This window comes from Microchirus variegatus, assembly GCF_963457635.1.
Source record: "Microchirus variegatus genome assembly, chromosome: 4".
NCBI lineage: Eukaryota > Metazoa > Chordata > Actinopteri > Pleuronectiformes > Soleidae > Microchirus > Microchirus variegatus.
In genome coordinates, this window is record NC_139805.1 from 22,716,373 (window position 1) to 22,731,155 (window position 14,783).

The window sequence follows — 14,783 nt, forward strand, 5'->3', positions numbered from 1 at the left end:
GTCTGGTCCACAGTTTCACTGCTACACCATTCACTGTGCATATATTGCCCCCTTTTGTGACATGATGGCACTACAGCAAACGCAGCACAATTGTTGTTTTTTTCCATTTTAGGCTGTAGGAGGACACCTAGTGGTGCAGTGAAGCTCCTAACTTCTGTGTAAAAACACCAACAGTTTCAGTTTATCTAGTGCATGAAAACGGTGTTTATTGACGAAGCATCAACAAGGCACAGTTTACACATAAACGTTGATTGTGTCTTCATTGCTGGGCAGTTAACAGAAAACATTCGCCTCCAAACCAGGTTAAGTGCATCTATGCTCTGGATGAGTTCTACATGTGATCTATCAGCCAAGAACCTGTGGGCTCCGAGTGGAGTACAGTCGACGGAGCTTTAGAGCTGAGTGTAGCGCAAGTACTTCTTCCCAGAAGGAACCTCTTTGGTGGTGAAGCCGTTGGGGAAGAGAGCATTGGCTTCAGCTTCGGAGAGCGAGGGAATGACCATGACTTTGTCGCCAGGCTGAAAGAGACACAGGGACAGAGACGTTAGCTTTGGGTTTCTAAAATATACAGTAGCTATATACGTCCCCCAGATTTTTAAACCTGACTATTAAAATAGATGAGTAATATCATTCCCTTCCCCAACTGTTGCCCCTAAATCTTGTGTTTTCGGGGAATGAAGTATTAGATCAGGGGTGTCAAATTCATTTTCACTGAGGCCAACATCAGCATAAAGGTTACCCTCAAAGGGCCAGATGTAACTGTCATACAGAATAAATGTAACTAAATGTAACCAAATATAATGTAAAATAAAGGTAACTTCTCTTTAACATATTGCTAAATAACTTTCTGTATTTATCACTTATTCAATTTCACTCGTCGCATGATGCATATACAATGATACACTGCGATCTAGTGGCGGTGCCGTGACTTTTACGGGTAACGCAATCGCCATGGATTGTGGGAAATGTAGTTTATGGTCAATGCACGCCTTAAAGCAGCATAGACCTATTTTAACACAGATTTTTAAGAGCAATTAATCACTTACGGGCCACATTAAATGACGTGGCGGGCCACATCCGGCCCCCGGGCCTTGAGTTTGACACTTGTGTATTAGAAGACACATGTGCAGTGTTGTTAATGCAGCAGCCTCATGTGGATACGTTGATTATTAGTTATATACACTTGGATTTTAATTGGACTCTTGCTCCTGTCAAGACAGAAGTCACTCTTTTTTTTTTACAGCTAGTTTGCACAAAAGTGCTAAATCATAATGTTGAGGTTAGAGTCTGCAACTACAAGAGTCTGCCATTATTTGATAACCTGCATCTGTTCTCAGAAAAGTGATTCAAGTGCACTAAAAAATACATGTGTTATGCAAAAGCTTATATGACCAATTTTAGTAAACTTTATACACTATCTTTACTAAAAAACTTAATGAGCACCACCGTGCAGAGCAGAGCACCGCAGTACCAATAACTGTGTGTTCCTTTGTTTTATTATTTTATTACAAGGGGAGGATAGAATGGTCTTTTCAAGTTTCAAGAGTTATGGAGGTCTAATTACAAACATTAGCTTGTTTTCATGGTCAAAAACCTCATCGTTTCTGCAGAACGAGCCAGTTTACTACTCTCAGTCTGATCAGATGGAGTAAAAATGTATTCTAGTTCTAATCATTTATATCTACTATGGCAATCTATTATAACATATATTTAATGCCTGCAATTAAACTAAAACAGTCTTTCTTAATACGAGTTTAAAAGTTGCTTGTTTCTTGATGTGAGCGCAGCTTTGGACTCCTATGATGACTCAGGCTGCCGATACTGTTACGAGAAAGTTAAAAACGCGCACCTGCCAGTCGACCGGCGTGGCCACCTTCTTCTGCGCGGTGAGCTGCAGCGAGTCGATGACTCTGAGCAGCTCGTCGAAGTTCCTCCCTGTGGTGGCCGGGTAGAGGATGGACAGCTTCAGCCTCTTGTCGGGGCCAATCACAAAGACCTGGAGGGGGTGGGGGGGGGGATTTAAAACAGAACATTCAGGGTATAAATTTAAATTTTACCTTGAAAGACAATAAGACAAAAAGGTTTTATTCCAATACTTGATATATATTATAAATGCAGTGTGACATCAATTTTGTTTCTGGGCAAACTGATATTGAATTTGTGCATGTGTGTGTAACTCTATCTTACATTAAGCCCCTGTAAAATACATAAATCCTACCAAAATCAGCTACTGACATTCCACAAGAGCTTTATCTATACATTTTAAATCTTCCATCTAATCTGTAGAGTTAACTGTTTTCAGCCACAGCAAGCTCGCACTAGAAAAGCCACGTTACCTCTTCCCGACAAATCTCAGTCAGTGTTAAGTGCAAATTCCCCAGAAAGGAAATAAGGGGCTCGTGTGCAAAAGATAAGGATCTTAATTCACTGGCGTGTAATCGTCAGATCTTCACAGCTGCCATAAAAAAAGTAGACAACGCAGCTAATCTTGTTTTTATATCCACAATTGGAACGTCATAAAAACTAAGACATTCCAGTTGCTCCAACTCTTAGACACGAAATTGTCATAGACACTTTACACAGTTGTTGATGACGACCTTTGTCGCGCTGCTTATAAAGATGGCCTGATATAATAAGGTTACGCAAAACAGGACACACCATAAAGATACCCCACGTTTGTGGAACTTCTTAATTTTTCTGCACCTCCTTCATTTCACCACATCATACAACAACTCCACTGACTCCTGGTTAAATTAGGTCATGTTTCTTACACAGCGAGCAGTGAGGGGCAGTCCGTCCTTGTCTATCTCGTCGGGGTCGAGCATGCCCAGCTGCACCGACAGCTTTCTCTTATCGTCGGCAATGATGGGGAAGGGCAGAGTGCTCTCGGCCGCACTGTTGAACGCCAGCACATCCTGCACAGAGAGAGAACAGAGACGCAACGTTTAAGTCATCGTTATCCTGGCTTATGTTTCACATGAGCAATAAACGGTAAAAAGGATTGAATAACAAGTCACTACAGGGTCATGGAGTGCGTGTTTAGGTGCTGGGAGGGACCTGACAAACCTGTTATATGTCACATACCGTATATAAAAGAATGTAGGCGGGAAATCGAATCAGGGATATATCGTGATTCCTCCTGAAGCATGAAACATTTTGTCGCTTGATGCACAGAAACAGCTAAAAGTAGCAGTTTTCAATTTCCCCTCAAAAGGCATTGGAAGTTCTGTTTATCAGAATATAACGCTAACCCTGAATTGGACACTCTAAATTGCTCGTAGGTGTGAATGAAAGAGTGTTGACCCCGTGATGGACTGGCGATGACGATAAAACAGTAGACGGTGAATGGACGGATGGACATTTGTGCTGTGTCGTAGGTAAACTAAAAAAAACAACAACTTTATTTTATTATTAGCAGGGGCAGCTAACTGTAGCAGCTAAATAAAGACCTTCTGTAATGAACCACTGTCCCATTCAATTTGGATAAAAGTCAGACTGACTGAACCTTAGTAGACTTCGGCCTGGCCTGACAACAAGAGGAAGGCTGTTCCACAACTAGGGAGCACAGAAAGTAAAAGCTTCCTTCTGACTACAGACGGCCATTGTCCTATAAACACGTACTGATCTGGACAGTAACGGGAGGCCAATACACTGCTGTGTTTTTTGGACCAGCTTGCAGGCCTTGGGAACTCTTCTTGGAAAACCCTGATAGCAGCACATTACAATAGACCAGGCTGGGTGTTATGAAAGCATGGAGGAGAGTCTCAGCATCTTTTTGTGGGTGAAAAAACACTATTTGTGTGTGACCTCGATGTGAAATGAAAGAAAAGCTCAATTATCTTGAATTGTGATATAATCAAAGTGTGAAGAAAGCATAATGTCCCAGCTATTTTGTGTGTGTGTGTGTGTGTTATTCCAGCAGGGGAAGCAGGTGGTGTTGCTCTTAGAAAAAAAAGAGTTCATTGGTCCAGGGAACTTGGGCCAATCACAAGCCTCTGTGAGGAGGCGTTGTAACAACACAGTTAAAGTCAATCACGGTGAATTCCCCGTGTGTGTCTGCATGTTTGAAATTAACCTAAGAATGTTTGACTCTACACTTTGTGCCAACACAGGCACAAACACAAAAGCTGTGAGAGACACAAGCATGAAATGATTCTGACTGATGATGATAAAGGTCACAGGGTTAAACTCCACAGGGTTTATTATTATTATTATTATTGTTATTATGAGATGTTTTATCTCATCACAACATTCCTCTTACAGTACAGGGCACTAAATACTTTAGAATGGACATTAAACTGCAATGACGTGGTGGTTCAATAAAAATGTAAAATGTCATAAATTAATATTAAATTGAAATAAAAATATAGAAAACTTGTTTTGTTCACAAACTAAAATGGTACAGTTTTAATAATTATTTATGTATTTGTTCTATGGAGTAAAGAAACAAGAAAATATTCACATTTAAACCTTTAAGGTACACACCAAGAAAAAAGCAATGGAAAAAGTAATTTCTTTGCATTTTTTCATTATTTTATTTTCTTACAATAACGACAATCAATTATTTATTTATTTTTAATTAGACCCTACAGTATTTCAGATACAGGCCTCTACCAAGCGGTTGAGACGTCTGTTCATAATAAAGCTGGTTTGCATAATTCATAAATGTACAACATTCAGAACAAGTCACATTAATTAAGTGTTAGTGAGTTCAGCTTGATGCATTTTTCAATGAGATATAGTGACTTAAAATGTGGTCGACCAAATGGTTGAGTAGTACCTTAAAGGGTTAAGAAGCTGAAAAAAGTGAGCTAACGTGATAATGTCAATGTGATGGAGAGTTTTGTTTTTCCGATTGTTTGACATGATTTCAAATGCATTATAGTTTTATAATGTAATTTCTGGATGACAGGGTTTACCGTCAACAAGACTTAATTTAGCTTCTCCCTTTCATTCTTTCTGCAGTAGTAGCGTCTACTTTTCACACTGTTTTTTTTGTTGTTTTGTTTTAAAGGTGCCATATGTAAGAATGTGGCCAAAAACGGTTACTACATTCAAATTCAAAATACCGAGGTCTTTTAGGTTTCATTTTCTAACGTAACTGGCAACCCGTGGTTGCTTGGCAGCTGAGACTCTACTGACTGCAATGATTGGTAGACGGCGGTAGGTGGCGCCACATGCCAAAAGAATGATTTCAAAACATAAACATGATTTGCAGTCTGCAAAAGATATTTTTAATGCAATATTTTGTCTGTACTGTTGTTGTTGGTGAGTTCAGTTTGTTATATGAACATTATTCCTGAGTCTCTGTGACATATTTGGAGGATTTTATGGCCAGTTGCTTTAGATTTATTACATAATGCACCTTTAAATTAAGAATTTTGTTTGTTTTTGTGAAAACAAAACTATGAATATGGCCCCTATAATTTCTAACTCGCATGAGTGCAGGGATTTATGAAACTCAATGTTTCCACCAGTGCTATCTAATGACAGTTATACAAAGGGGAACAGTGAGTGCCATCATTAAATGTCGCTCCACCCCACAGCAGCCTAACCTGTTCAGTTAAGTCATACAGAGCACAAAGCGCTTTATATCTCTATCACCTTGCTCCAGTTGCGGTGATCCTCCACACTGTCGACGGACAGGGCGATCATCTTCACGCCTCGTTTCTTGAACTTATCGCTGATTTTAGCGGCACAGGCCAACTCTGTGGTGCACACAGGCGTGAAGTCCTTAGGGTGGGAGAACAGGATGCCCCATCTGCAGATCACAACCACACACACAAAGCAACAAGGAAATGTAATTAAATGTGTGTCTTTTGAAAGGGAAACAACTTCCACTTGTATATGGATGTACGACTGTGTTTTAACTGCATGGCTGAAATGAGGAATTGTGTGGTAAACGTGGTCAAGTTTAAGAAAGTGTGAGTAACCTGTGGTTTGGTTTGGGAACAAAAAGAGGAAAAGCTACAATAACACTAACTTTTTTTTTCCCTCTACATAAAACACAAACTCAACATGACCCACGGTTTGAAGAGAAGTAAATAAGTAACGTTTCTCTGGCCCGAGCAGACTGGACTTTACACGGATCACAAAACAAAGTTTTTAAAATGATCTGACAAAGGCTTTTACGCAACTTTTTGGGCCTTTTTCAACAGATAATTCATCTCAAAAACCACACCATGAGATTTCTTCCTCATGATTGTCCTCGCTGTGTTGTGATGTGGCGTCACATGAGCAGAGCACCAGAACAAAAACAAAGTCCTCTCACACATTGTGATTACGCACATTAATTATCGAGCGCCTGGAATGTCTGACCTGTTCACACGGAACAGACTGGAAAGCTTGAACTGGTGCTGCTTAGAATTGTTAAAGAATGGGTGTTTTATGTTTCCCCTTGATAATGTTGCTTAAATTAAGTAAACTCTTTTTAATGTCACTTTTGCAAGATGTCAAGGTGACGTTTACACTTCATGGAAAACACTTTGAATTGCCTTACAGTTGAAATGAAAATTAATGAATTTGTTGAACAATGTCTGGTCCTCAGATGTGTATTAAAAGGGCCAGTGTGTAAAATCTAAGGTGAAATTATATTAATTTATTTAATTTAGCAGACATTGAAGATAAACAATACTTAAATATATTTGATATGTATATGTATTAGGGATGTGAATCTTTGGGTGGCTCACGATTCGATTCAAAATCGATTCTCGATTCAAAATGTATTACAATGCACAGTGTGTTAAGGCAAAGTATGGCATCAAAACAATACAGTTTGTATAAGATAATGTGATCTCACAAAGGCAAACTTAAGACAAAAGTCAACATGTATTCATTCAAAACAAATAAAAACTTACTTCCTGTACCAAAAAACAACTTGCATAAATAAAAAGCTTAGGCGAGCTGCCTTTTCCTGTGGTTTTCTGAAATTAAATTATTTTGAAGTTTATGAATCAAATCAGAATTGTGGACGTGAATCAATCCAAATAATCTTTAGTTGCAGCTCTAAACTGAAGGCTCGTGGTTTCTCCAAGTCAAGTACATTCAGCTGCAACTTCTCCAATAACTGTTGCTAAACTGTACGCACTGTACCTTTAATTAAACTTGTTTAAATGTTGCGGAAGAGCAGGTGTCCCTGAGCAGCAGCAACAGTCACATACTGTGGCTTTAAAGCGGAACCCACGCGTTCTGCGACACGTTACAATCGCATCGATTTCCAGCTTCTCTTAAGTCTTAGTATCTGAATCACAAAAACCGCAGCAGCTAACGTAAGTAAACGTGACGTGACAAAACCAGACAGCTACAGTCAGACGTGTGTGTGTGTGTGTTGGAGTCTGCGCACTTACGAGCTGCCTAAGAAGTCATGGAACTTGATTCTGCCGATAGTCGTGTCGGCCTCGAAGTTGGGGAACTCGTCTCCGAGCAGAAGTCCAGGCATGTTCGGGTCCGGGTTCTTCACACTGACTGAGCTGCTCAGGTGAAGGAGGAGAAGACAACAGTGAGTCTGCACCGTGAGAGGAGCTGGAGAGAGAGAGAGGGCGGTGAGGGGGCGGGGCCAGGATGTGTGACGTAACCCATTCATTGACCAATCAGAGAAAAGATAATACACTTTTTGTTTTATTTGACCATTTCAAATGTTACAGCTTTATTTAGACAGAGCTAGACAGTAACCATAGATGAAACTGTTATTTATTATATTAGATCAATAGTATGTTGATTATTAGTATTCAAAACTGTAGTTTATTGCCAGGTAAAGTTTACAGACACTTTATTTATCCCCTTCAGTTTCCACAGTTTCACCTAATGATAAGCACTATATTTAACACACAATGCAAGGTGCAACAATGTAGAGCCAAACAATGTTAAAAAATAAATAAAAACACAGGCTTTGCTCTGGTCAGTAGTGTGCATGTGGAATAATAAGGGAGACAGATACATAATATAAGGAAAATTAAATAGAAAAGAGTTAGAGAAACCTGACACTGGTAGTCTTGAAAATGGCCTGCATTTTGTGTGGTGCAGTGAGTGTGTTGTGATCTTGTCATGTAGAGAAATGCTGCACATGACAAGTTATTTATTAGAGAAGGAAGATTTTTAGGAAGATGTTTTAACCTGTAGCCACAGTCTCACCATTATAGTCATTATGTTTTCCTCGGTTATAAAATCCCACACTGGCACTGTTGCCTTATTGTAGTCCAGAGCTGGTTTTACCTGAGTTTCTATTGTGGCGTAATTGCAGTGGGTGACATAATATTGGTGTCAGGTTTGCCCAGGTGTATGTTGCATTTTTTTTAAAGGATTAATGGAGAACACAACCTGCTTCCATTGTGTGGTTAATCAGACTTTGTTGTGACAATTGGAGTGCAGTGGCAGTGTTCACTAGTGTTGGAACTATTCGCTAAGTAATTGGTCTTTTCACAGAAAATTGAGAAAATGAATAAAAAGGAAGTAATAATTAATTTAAACATTTCAAATGCTACAGCCTTTTATATACATAGCTGTTCCTGTAATCATGGATTCAACTGTTATTTATTATGTTAGATCAATAATCATGATTATTATTATTATTGTAGTGTACAGGTTGTACAGGTTGTGTCCAGGGTGAGAGTTCAGCTGCAATCTTACTTAAGTGAACATACAGGCCCTTTAATGTTGTTTTACATAATATTTGTAATGTAATTTTAGGAAGCACATATTTGCGAAGCTCTTATTTTTCAAACTATAACTGAATGTGTTAAGCTCCCAACATTAAAAAAAAAAAAAAAAAAAAAAACTCACAAAATGGCTGACACCTGGTCACTTCCGGGTCACCTCACTCACACCGGAAGCGTTCACTTTCATCCGCATCCCTGTTATCAATTGTGACTGTAACACACAGCAGATGAACTGAAAGCAAGCACAACAACCGTCACACCGCTGCGGCAGACATTACCACTGCGGCGAAAAACCATCCGCACAGCACGGTTTCTACGCCAGTGGAATCTCAAACAAAATGCCGTCTCCGAAAACCAAAAGCCCGGCTCGCAGCGGAGGAAGCCCGGTTCTCGGTAGCTCTAACAACGGCCGCTACGAGTTCATGTCGCTGACGAAGCCGTTGAACCGGTCCTCGCCGCCGCCGCATCTTATCCAGCGACAAGGTTCCGACCCACAAACAGCCCGGCTCCGAGCCTCTGAGAGCCCCACGCGGCGACGAGGATCCAACTCGTCCACGGGCTCCGGGAGCGGTATGCCGGAGGAAGACGGTATACGGCTCAACCCGTCCTTCTTTCGCGTAGCGCTTAGCTCCCTGCTCGCCATCGACCTGTGGCTGTCAAAGCGGATGGGAGTGTGTGCCTGCGAGGACTCGTCGTGGGGGAGTGTGCGGCCGCTAATGAAACTGATCGAGATATCGGGCCATGGCATTCCCTGGCTGGTCGGCACCGCCTACTGCCTGTTCAAAAGTGACAGCGCTGCGGGACAAGAAGTCATGCTCAACCTGTTCATGGGTAAACGTCACAACTCTCTTCCTCTTCCTCCATTTGTCGTCACACAATTTTTTCTCCCACTTTTACTGGAAATAATAATAAAAAGACACAGATTTCTCATTCATGTCGATGGCAGTGGCGGATTAAGAGACCTTTTCACCAGCTAGAACAGGTGTAGCTAACACAGTCAAGTAAGAGTATATTGAATAGCCACTAGGGGGCGACTAAGTTGTGTGCAAAAAGAACTTGGTTTGAATGGAAGTCTATGGTGAAATTATGGTAAAATCAGCTGAGGAATTAATAATGGATCGCTATTTTCAGGGTGTTTTCAATAGAAATTTTATTTTGATTTATTATATAAAATATTGAGAGGAAAATGGGTGATTAGGCACCTGATGTTGTCCAATAGGAGCCTGGTTGCAGGTGATGTCTGAATGTCTGGTTACAAAACCTCAACATGACACTGGTCGGAATTGCAAGTCTCAGGGCTTCAAAATGGGAGACTAAACTATTATGTGTCTTGTAGTGGAGTACAGTAGCACTGGTGCTAACCAGTGAGAAGTGTCACACAGCTCTTACTAATTTAATTTAATTTAGTTTAAAGGTGCCATATGTAAGAATGTGGCTAAAAACGATTACTACAAATTCAGAATACCAAGGTCTTTTAAGTTTCGCTATCTGACGTAACTGGCAACCCGTGGTTGCTCGGCAGCTGAGACTCTACTGACTGCAATGATTGGTAGATGGCGGTAGGTGGCGCCACATGCCAAAACATGATTTAAAAACATAAACATGATTTGCAGTCGGCAAAAACATTTTTTTTATGTAAATATTTTGGCTGTACTGTTGTTGTTGGTGAGTTCAGTTTGTTATATGAACATTATTCCTGAGTCTCTGTGACATATTAGGAGGATTTTATGGCCAGTTGCTTTAGATTTATTACATAATGCACCTTTAAAGTATGGTATAGACTAGAGATATAGCTTTTGCTCTAGATTACCAATGAATGAACAATTTCTATTGCACCATAAGGGAGTCCCCTTATGGTTTGTACATTAAGAACAAAAAACATACAAATTAAAATGCATTATTCACACGTCAGCATTCAAGGTACAATAAAGTGCAGTGCCTCGTTCATGGTGAAAGATCAGAGCTTGTCAAGCCACTGAATGCTCCATAGGACAATCTATGTAATGTCTGTTTTAGTCTGCATCTGGGGGAATCCTGTACTTGTGACATCTGAATTTATAATACTCAAACCAAAGTTGGTGCACTGAGTCTGTTGTGATCTTGTAAGCTTAGTATATATTGCTCTGTCGTGAGAGAAATACTGCACATTAGATTCAAAGATATTTAATTAGAGAAGTAAGATCTGGCCTTTTTTTTAACCTGTAGCCACAGTCTAATGTGCTTTCATGTTTTCAGAGATCTTGTAGTTTTCCTCTGTAATAAAATCCCACAGTGGCACTGTTGCCTTATTGTAGTCTAGAGCTGGTTCTACCAGAGTTTCTGTTGTGGTGTAATTGCAGTGGGTGACATAAAACATTGATATCAGGTTTGCCCGGGTGTATGTTGCATGGCAAGATATTTCCCTGCATTGAGCAGTGACATGCTCCGATGAAGGTTTGTAAGAATATACGTTAACTGGGAAGTTCTTTAAGAGCACATACCTCCATCAAAAGTAATATCTACATATGTTGTCTGTCCATGGATATTAGCACCATCTTGTTGTCATAGTTTTCATAATAAATGGAGAGTTTGACATAAATATCTTAAGAACGCCCTTACGATGTTAATTTGGAATGGGTTCTTCTTTGCCCCGTACACAACTAAGTTTTAAGTCCATAGGCTCAGTCATTAATAAGTAACTACAAACCCTACAAACCAAACTCCGGTCAACATTACTGATATCACCAGGTGTTGCCAAAACCGAGGTTTAAAACCCCATATGTATAGCAGATCAATAGTTGTATATTGGCACTTCTCTAGGTATCATGTGTACTTGATCTGCGTCAAGGTTTGTACGTGTTATACGATCATAGGTGGTCCTGGTCATTTTGAACCAGTCTGTCTATATTCCTCTGACCTCTGGCAAGGGCAAAATATGTTTGCACAGAGAACCGCCGCTCACTGGAGCGTTCCACTTTTTTTTGGACCCTTCTCCGTAAACCCTACAAATGTTTGTTCATGGAAATCCCAGTAAATCAGCACTTTCTGAAACTACTCAGAACAACCGTGCCATGTTCAAAGTTCTTCCTCTTACTGGTGCTTGGTTGTAACTACAGCAGGTCATCTCGATCTTGTTTACATGCCTGAGCACATCGAGTTTAGCGCTGCACTAATTATTATTTTCACGATTGATCGAGTAACCGTTTGTCTCATAAAATGTCAGTAATCTTTAAAAAATGTTGATCATGATGGAAACAATGATGTTCTTTAATGTCTTGTTTTGTCCACAAACCAAAATGATTCACTTTGAATGATTTATTTCTTATATGGAGGAAGGAAATTAAGCATGTATTCACATTTAAGAAAATGAAACAAACAGAAATCTTGTTTTAATCATGAAAAAGCTTCAAACCAATTCATCGATTTTCAGAATAGTTGACCGTTAAGTTAGTAATCGATTAATGGAGTAATTGTTTCAGCTCTATTTGAGTTACTGCACATGTAGATGAACAGGTATGTCTTCCACTTTGGCTGATTCCGTTTATCGTTAATAACTATTTATGACGATCACGATAACATCAACTCACCGAAGAGAGGCCCCTTCCTTTGCCAAGGCTGCCTTGTATAGGTTCGTTCAGATGTTTTTTTTTCGTGTATAGTTGTATGAAAGTTTTTCCGTACCATAACCTCTGACACCTCTTTCTCCATCAGGTCTGCTCTTGGACCTCATCCTGGTCGGTATTGTCAAAGCAGTGGTCCGTCGACGTCGGCCAGCTCACAATCGCATGGACATGTTTGCTACCTTTTCTGTGGACCGCTACTCTTTCCCGTCCGGCCACGCCACTCGCGCCGCCATGTGCGGGCGCTTCCTTCTGGCTCACCTGGTGCTGGCCGCCCCGCTGCGGGTCCTTGTCCTGCTGTGGGCCGCCCTGGTGGGGCTGAGCCGAGTGCTGCTGGGCAGGCACAATGTAACTGACGTGATGTTTGGGTTCTGGATGGGTTACTGGCAATACAACCTGGTGGAGATGCTGTGGCTCTCACCTCAGACCCTTCAAGCGATTCTGGGACAGTTCGCTTAACATGAAGGGCTGAAGAAGCAGGAGACATGGCAGTTTGAATCTTCATTGCTTAGTTAAGACTGTGAAGGGATGATTGATGGTTGTTTGACCAGAGAAGAAAGCTGTAAAGACACCTGAACTTCCACTCCTTATTCAACACACCATGATTTTAGGGTCCTTGTTGTATTCACCTGTCCTCCGAGGCTACATCCATTCTACTACGTTTCCATTTGAAAAATGCATTTTCAGATTTGAAAATATTTAATGAATTTGATTAAGTAACTGATGGGAAATGACATGCGTGGTTATACGAGTCAATCTTTAGTTAAACCAATTAAATGCCTACCTATTCAGACTTAAATGCTGCCCCACGGTTGTGGAGGTAGTTGGTTTAAGCTGATTAAAAGGGAACTGACTTTGATATTAAAATGTAATTCGCCCGTTCGTTCAACATAATCCAATCCGTTATCCAATGCCGATTTACAAAATCTCCATTGCAGTCTTTTAATTTATGCCTTTACCAATGCGTAACCCAGTGAACCAGATGCCTGGTTTAGTTTTGGATGTACAAACTATAAAGAAGGCTACAAAGATGATCGTAGTTCCCTAAAAATCTCTTTCCAATCTTTGCAAAATTGGTATTGTAAATGAAATGCTGCTATTTGAATCGATGGTGAATCAGACATCAAATCAAACTGAGACTTTTGTAATCGGGATTCAAAGTGACATGGGGATTTGGTGGCGATACCCAGCCCTACAGCTGTGTGCGGCAGTCATCTACTCATTTATGGTGGTGGCTGAAGAACTGCTGTACCAACACATATTTGTTTATATGAGGAATAAAGGCTTTATCAGATAGACTTGAGCCATAGGTATCTTTGTTCCATCGTCACTGTAAAGAAAGGAGCTATTCATTGACTAGACATAATCTGCAAAGAGAGAAGAACCTCAGTTTACCTCAGCCGATGGTGATGTACTCACAGATATGCTGTTGGACTTGGCTGCTCAAAGGTTACTGATTTTATTAGAGTCACAGAAAGAAACAATTTTGTTTTGTTTACACAACTTAAAGTTATGCATTATGATTTATTTTATTTAAAGGACAGCAGCCTGGAATTTAAAATTTGAAATCCACTGTGTAGACGGTGCAAGTCATGTTTTAAAATGTAGTTAGTTTGAAACTGAAAATGTACAGATGTCCCTTGCAAGCCATCCTGCTATTGGACAATACCAGCTGTCAATCACACTGGTGTCCACCCATGTCCAATGTTCTCTCATTATTTTCTTCTAAATGGGAACATCATTTACAAATGTGGCATCATGTTCTATATAGACTGATGGAGTCGGATCATGGCTAGATGGATCGATCTATCAATCACACCTCACCTGCCGTGATTTCTTTACTGTGATGTAAATGGATAGATAGATAGATAGATAGATAGATAGATAGATAGATAGATAGATAGATAGATAGATAGATAGATAGATAGATAGATAGATAGATAGATAGATAGATAGATAGATAGATCCTCTGAGTTGGGGGGGAAAAACCCTTTTTTTATCAGCTACTTTCAGATCATGCGTTCAATCGTATGGTGAAACACCGCCCCAGCCTTATCTGGAAGTTTAGTATCATGAAAGGTTGACTTGAATTCATTCCAAGTTTCATTGCTCTGAACCTCAATCAGTCTGTGAAGTTTTCAGCCTTCTTTACACAGAATCACATGTAGTTGCTTTAAAACAGAGCGAGTTCTGCAAAGGCCTTGGATTCTACCCAAATTGAATCTACTATTGAAAGATGATTACTGTAATGTCAACTTTGAGTTGTATAACCCGCATGTCAGTTACTTGTCAAATATTTGCATGGATTGAGGTTGTTTCAATATCAGTTTGACATTAACCTAAAAACAAATCATGCTGTTTTTTTACAAAACAAACAGAAAAGACTGAATGTTAAATTTTGGCAAAATGGTTCAAATATTATCAGGATGATAATTGTCTGGAATTAAGTCAGAATGTTGCACTGTAAATGAATGTCTGTCTGTTTCAGTTGAAAAAATGGACAGAGTCAAGTCCACCTAGTTGGATGGAT

At 40.0% G+C, this 14,783-nt stretch overlaps 2 protein-coding genes across 2 annotated transcripts; one reads left to right on the forward strand and one right to left on the reverse strand.

The window, feature by feature from the left end:
- Positions 1 to 207: 207 nt before the first annotated feature.
- prdx6 (peroxiredoxin 6) lies at positions 208 to 7,519 on the reverse strand. Its single transcript, XM_083888078.1, has 5 exons — positions 7,347 to 7,519; positions 5,605 to 5,761; positions 2,772 to 2,915; positions 1,850 to 1,996; positions 208 to 518 (listed from the first exon to the last, which is right to left on the reverse strand). Exons 1-5 carry the CDS (start codon positions 7,436 to 7,438, stop codon positions 393 to 395), a joined length of 666 nt encoding a protein of 221 aa, XP_083744204.1. The 5' UTR covers positions 7,439 to 7,519; the 3' UTR covers positions 208 to 392.
- Positions 7,520 to 8,992: 1,473 nt separating this feature from the next.
- Positions 8,993 to 12,712, forward strand: plpp6 (phospholipid phosphatase 6; the record flags this gene model as incomplete). Its single annotated transcript, XM_083887984.1, has 2 exons — positions 8,993 to 9,485; positions 12,345 to 12,712. 2 exons carry the CDS (start codon positions 8,993 to 8,995, stop codon positions 12,710 to 12,712), a joined length of 861 nt encoding a protein of 286 aa, XP_083744110.1.
- Between the last annotated feature and the right edge of the window lie 2,071 nt (positions 12,713 to 14,783).

Excerpts from the sequence above, each read along its gene's own strand:
- prdx6 (XM_083888078.1), bottom strand. The coding sequence starts at position 7,438 with ATGCCTGGACTTCTGCTCGGAGACGAGTTCCCCAACTTCGAGGCCGAC. Across the intron at positions 5,762-7,346 it reads CATGACTTCTTAGGCAGCTC|ATGGGGCATCCTGTTCTCCC; the intron begins GTAAGTGCGCAG and ends TGTGATCTGCAG. Across the intron at positions 2,916-5,604 it reads ATCACCGCAACTGGAGCAAG|GATGTGCTGGCGTTCAACAG; the intron begins GTGATAGAGATA and ends CTCTCTGTGCAG.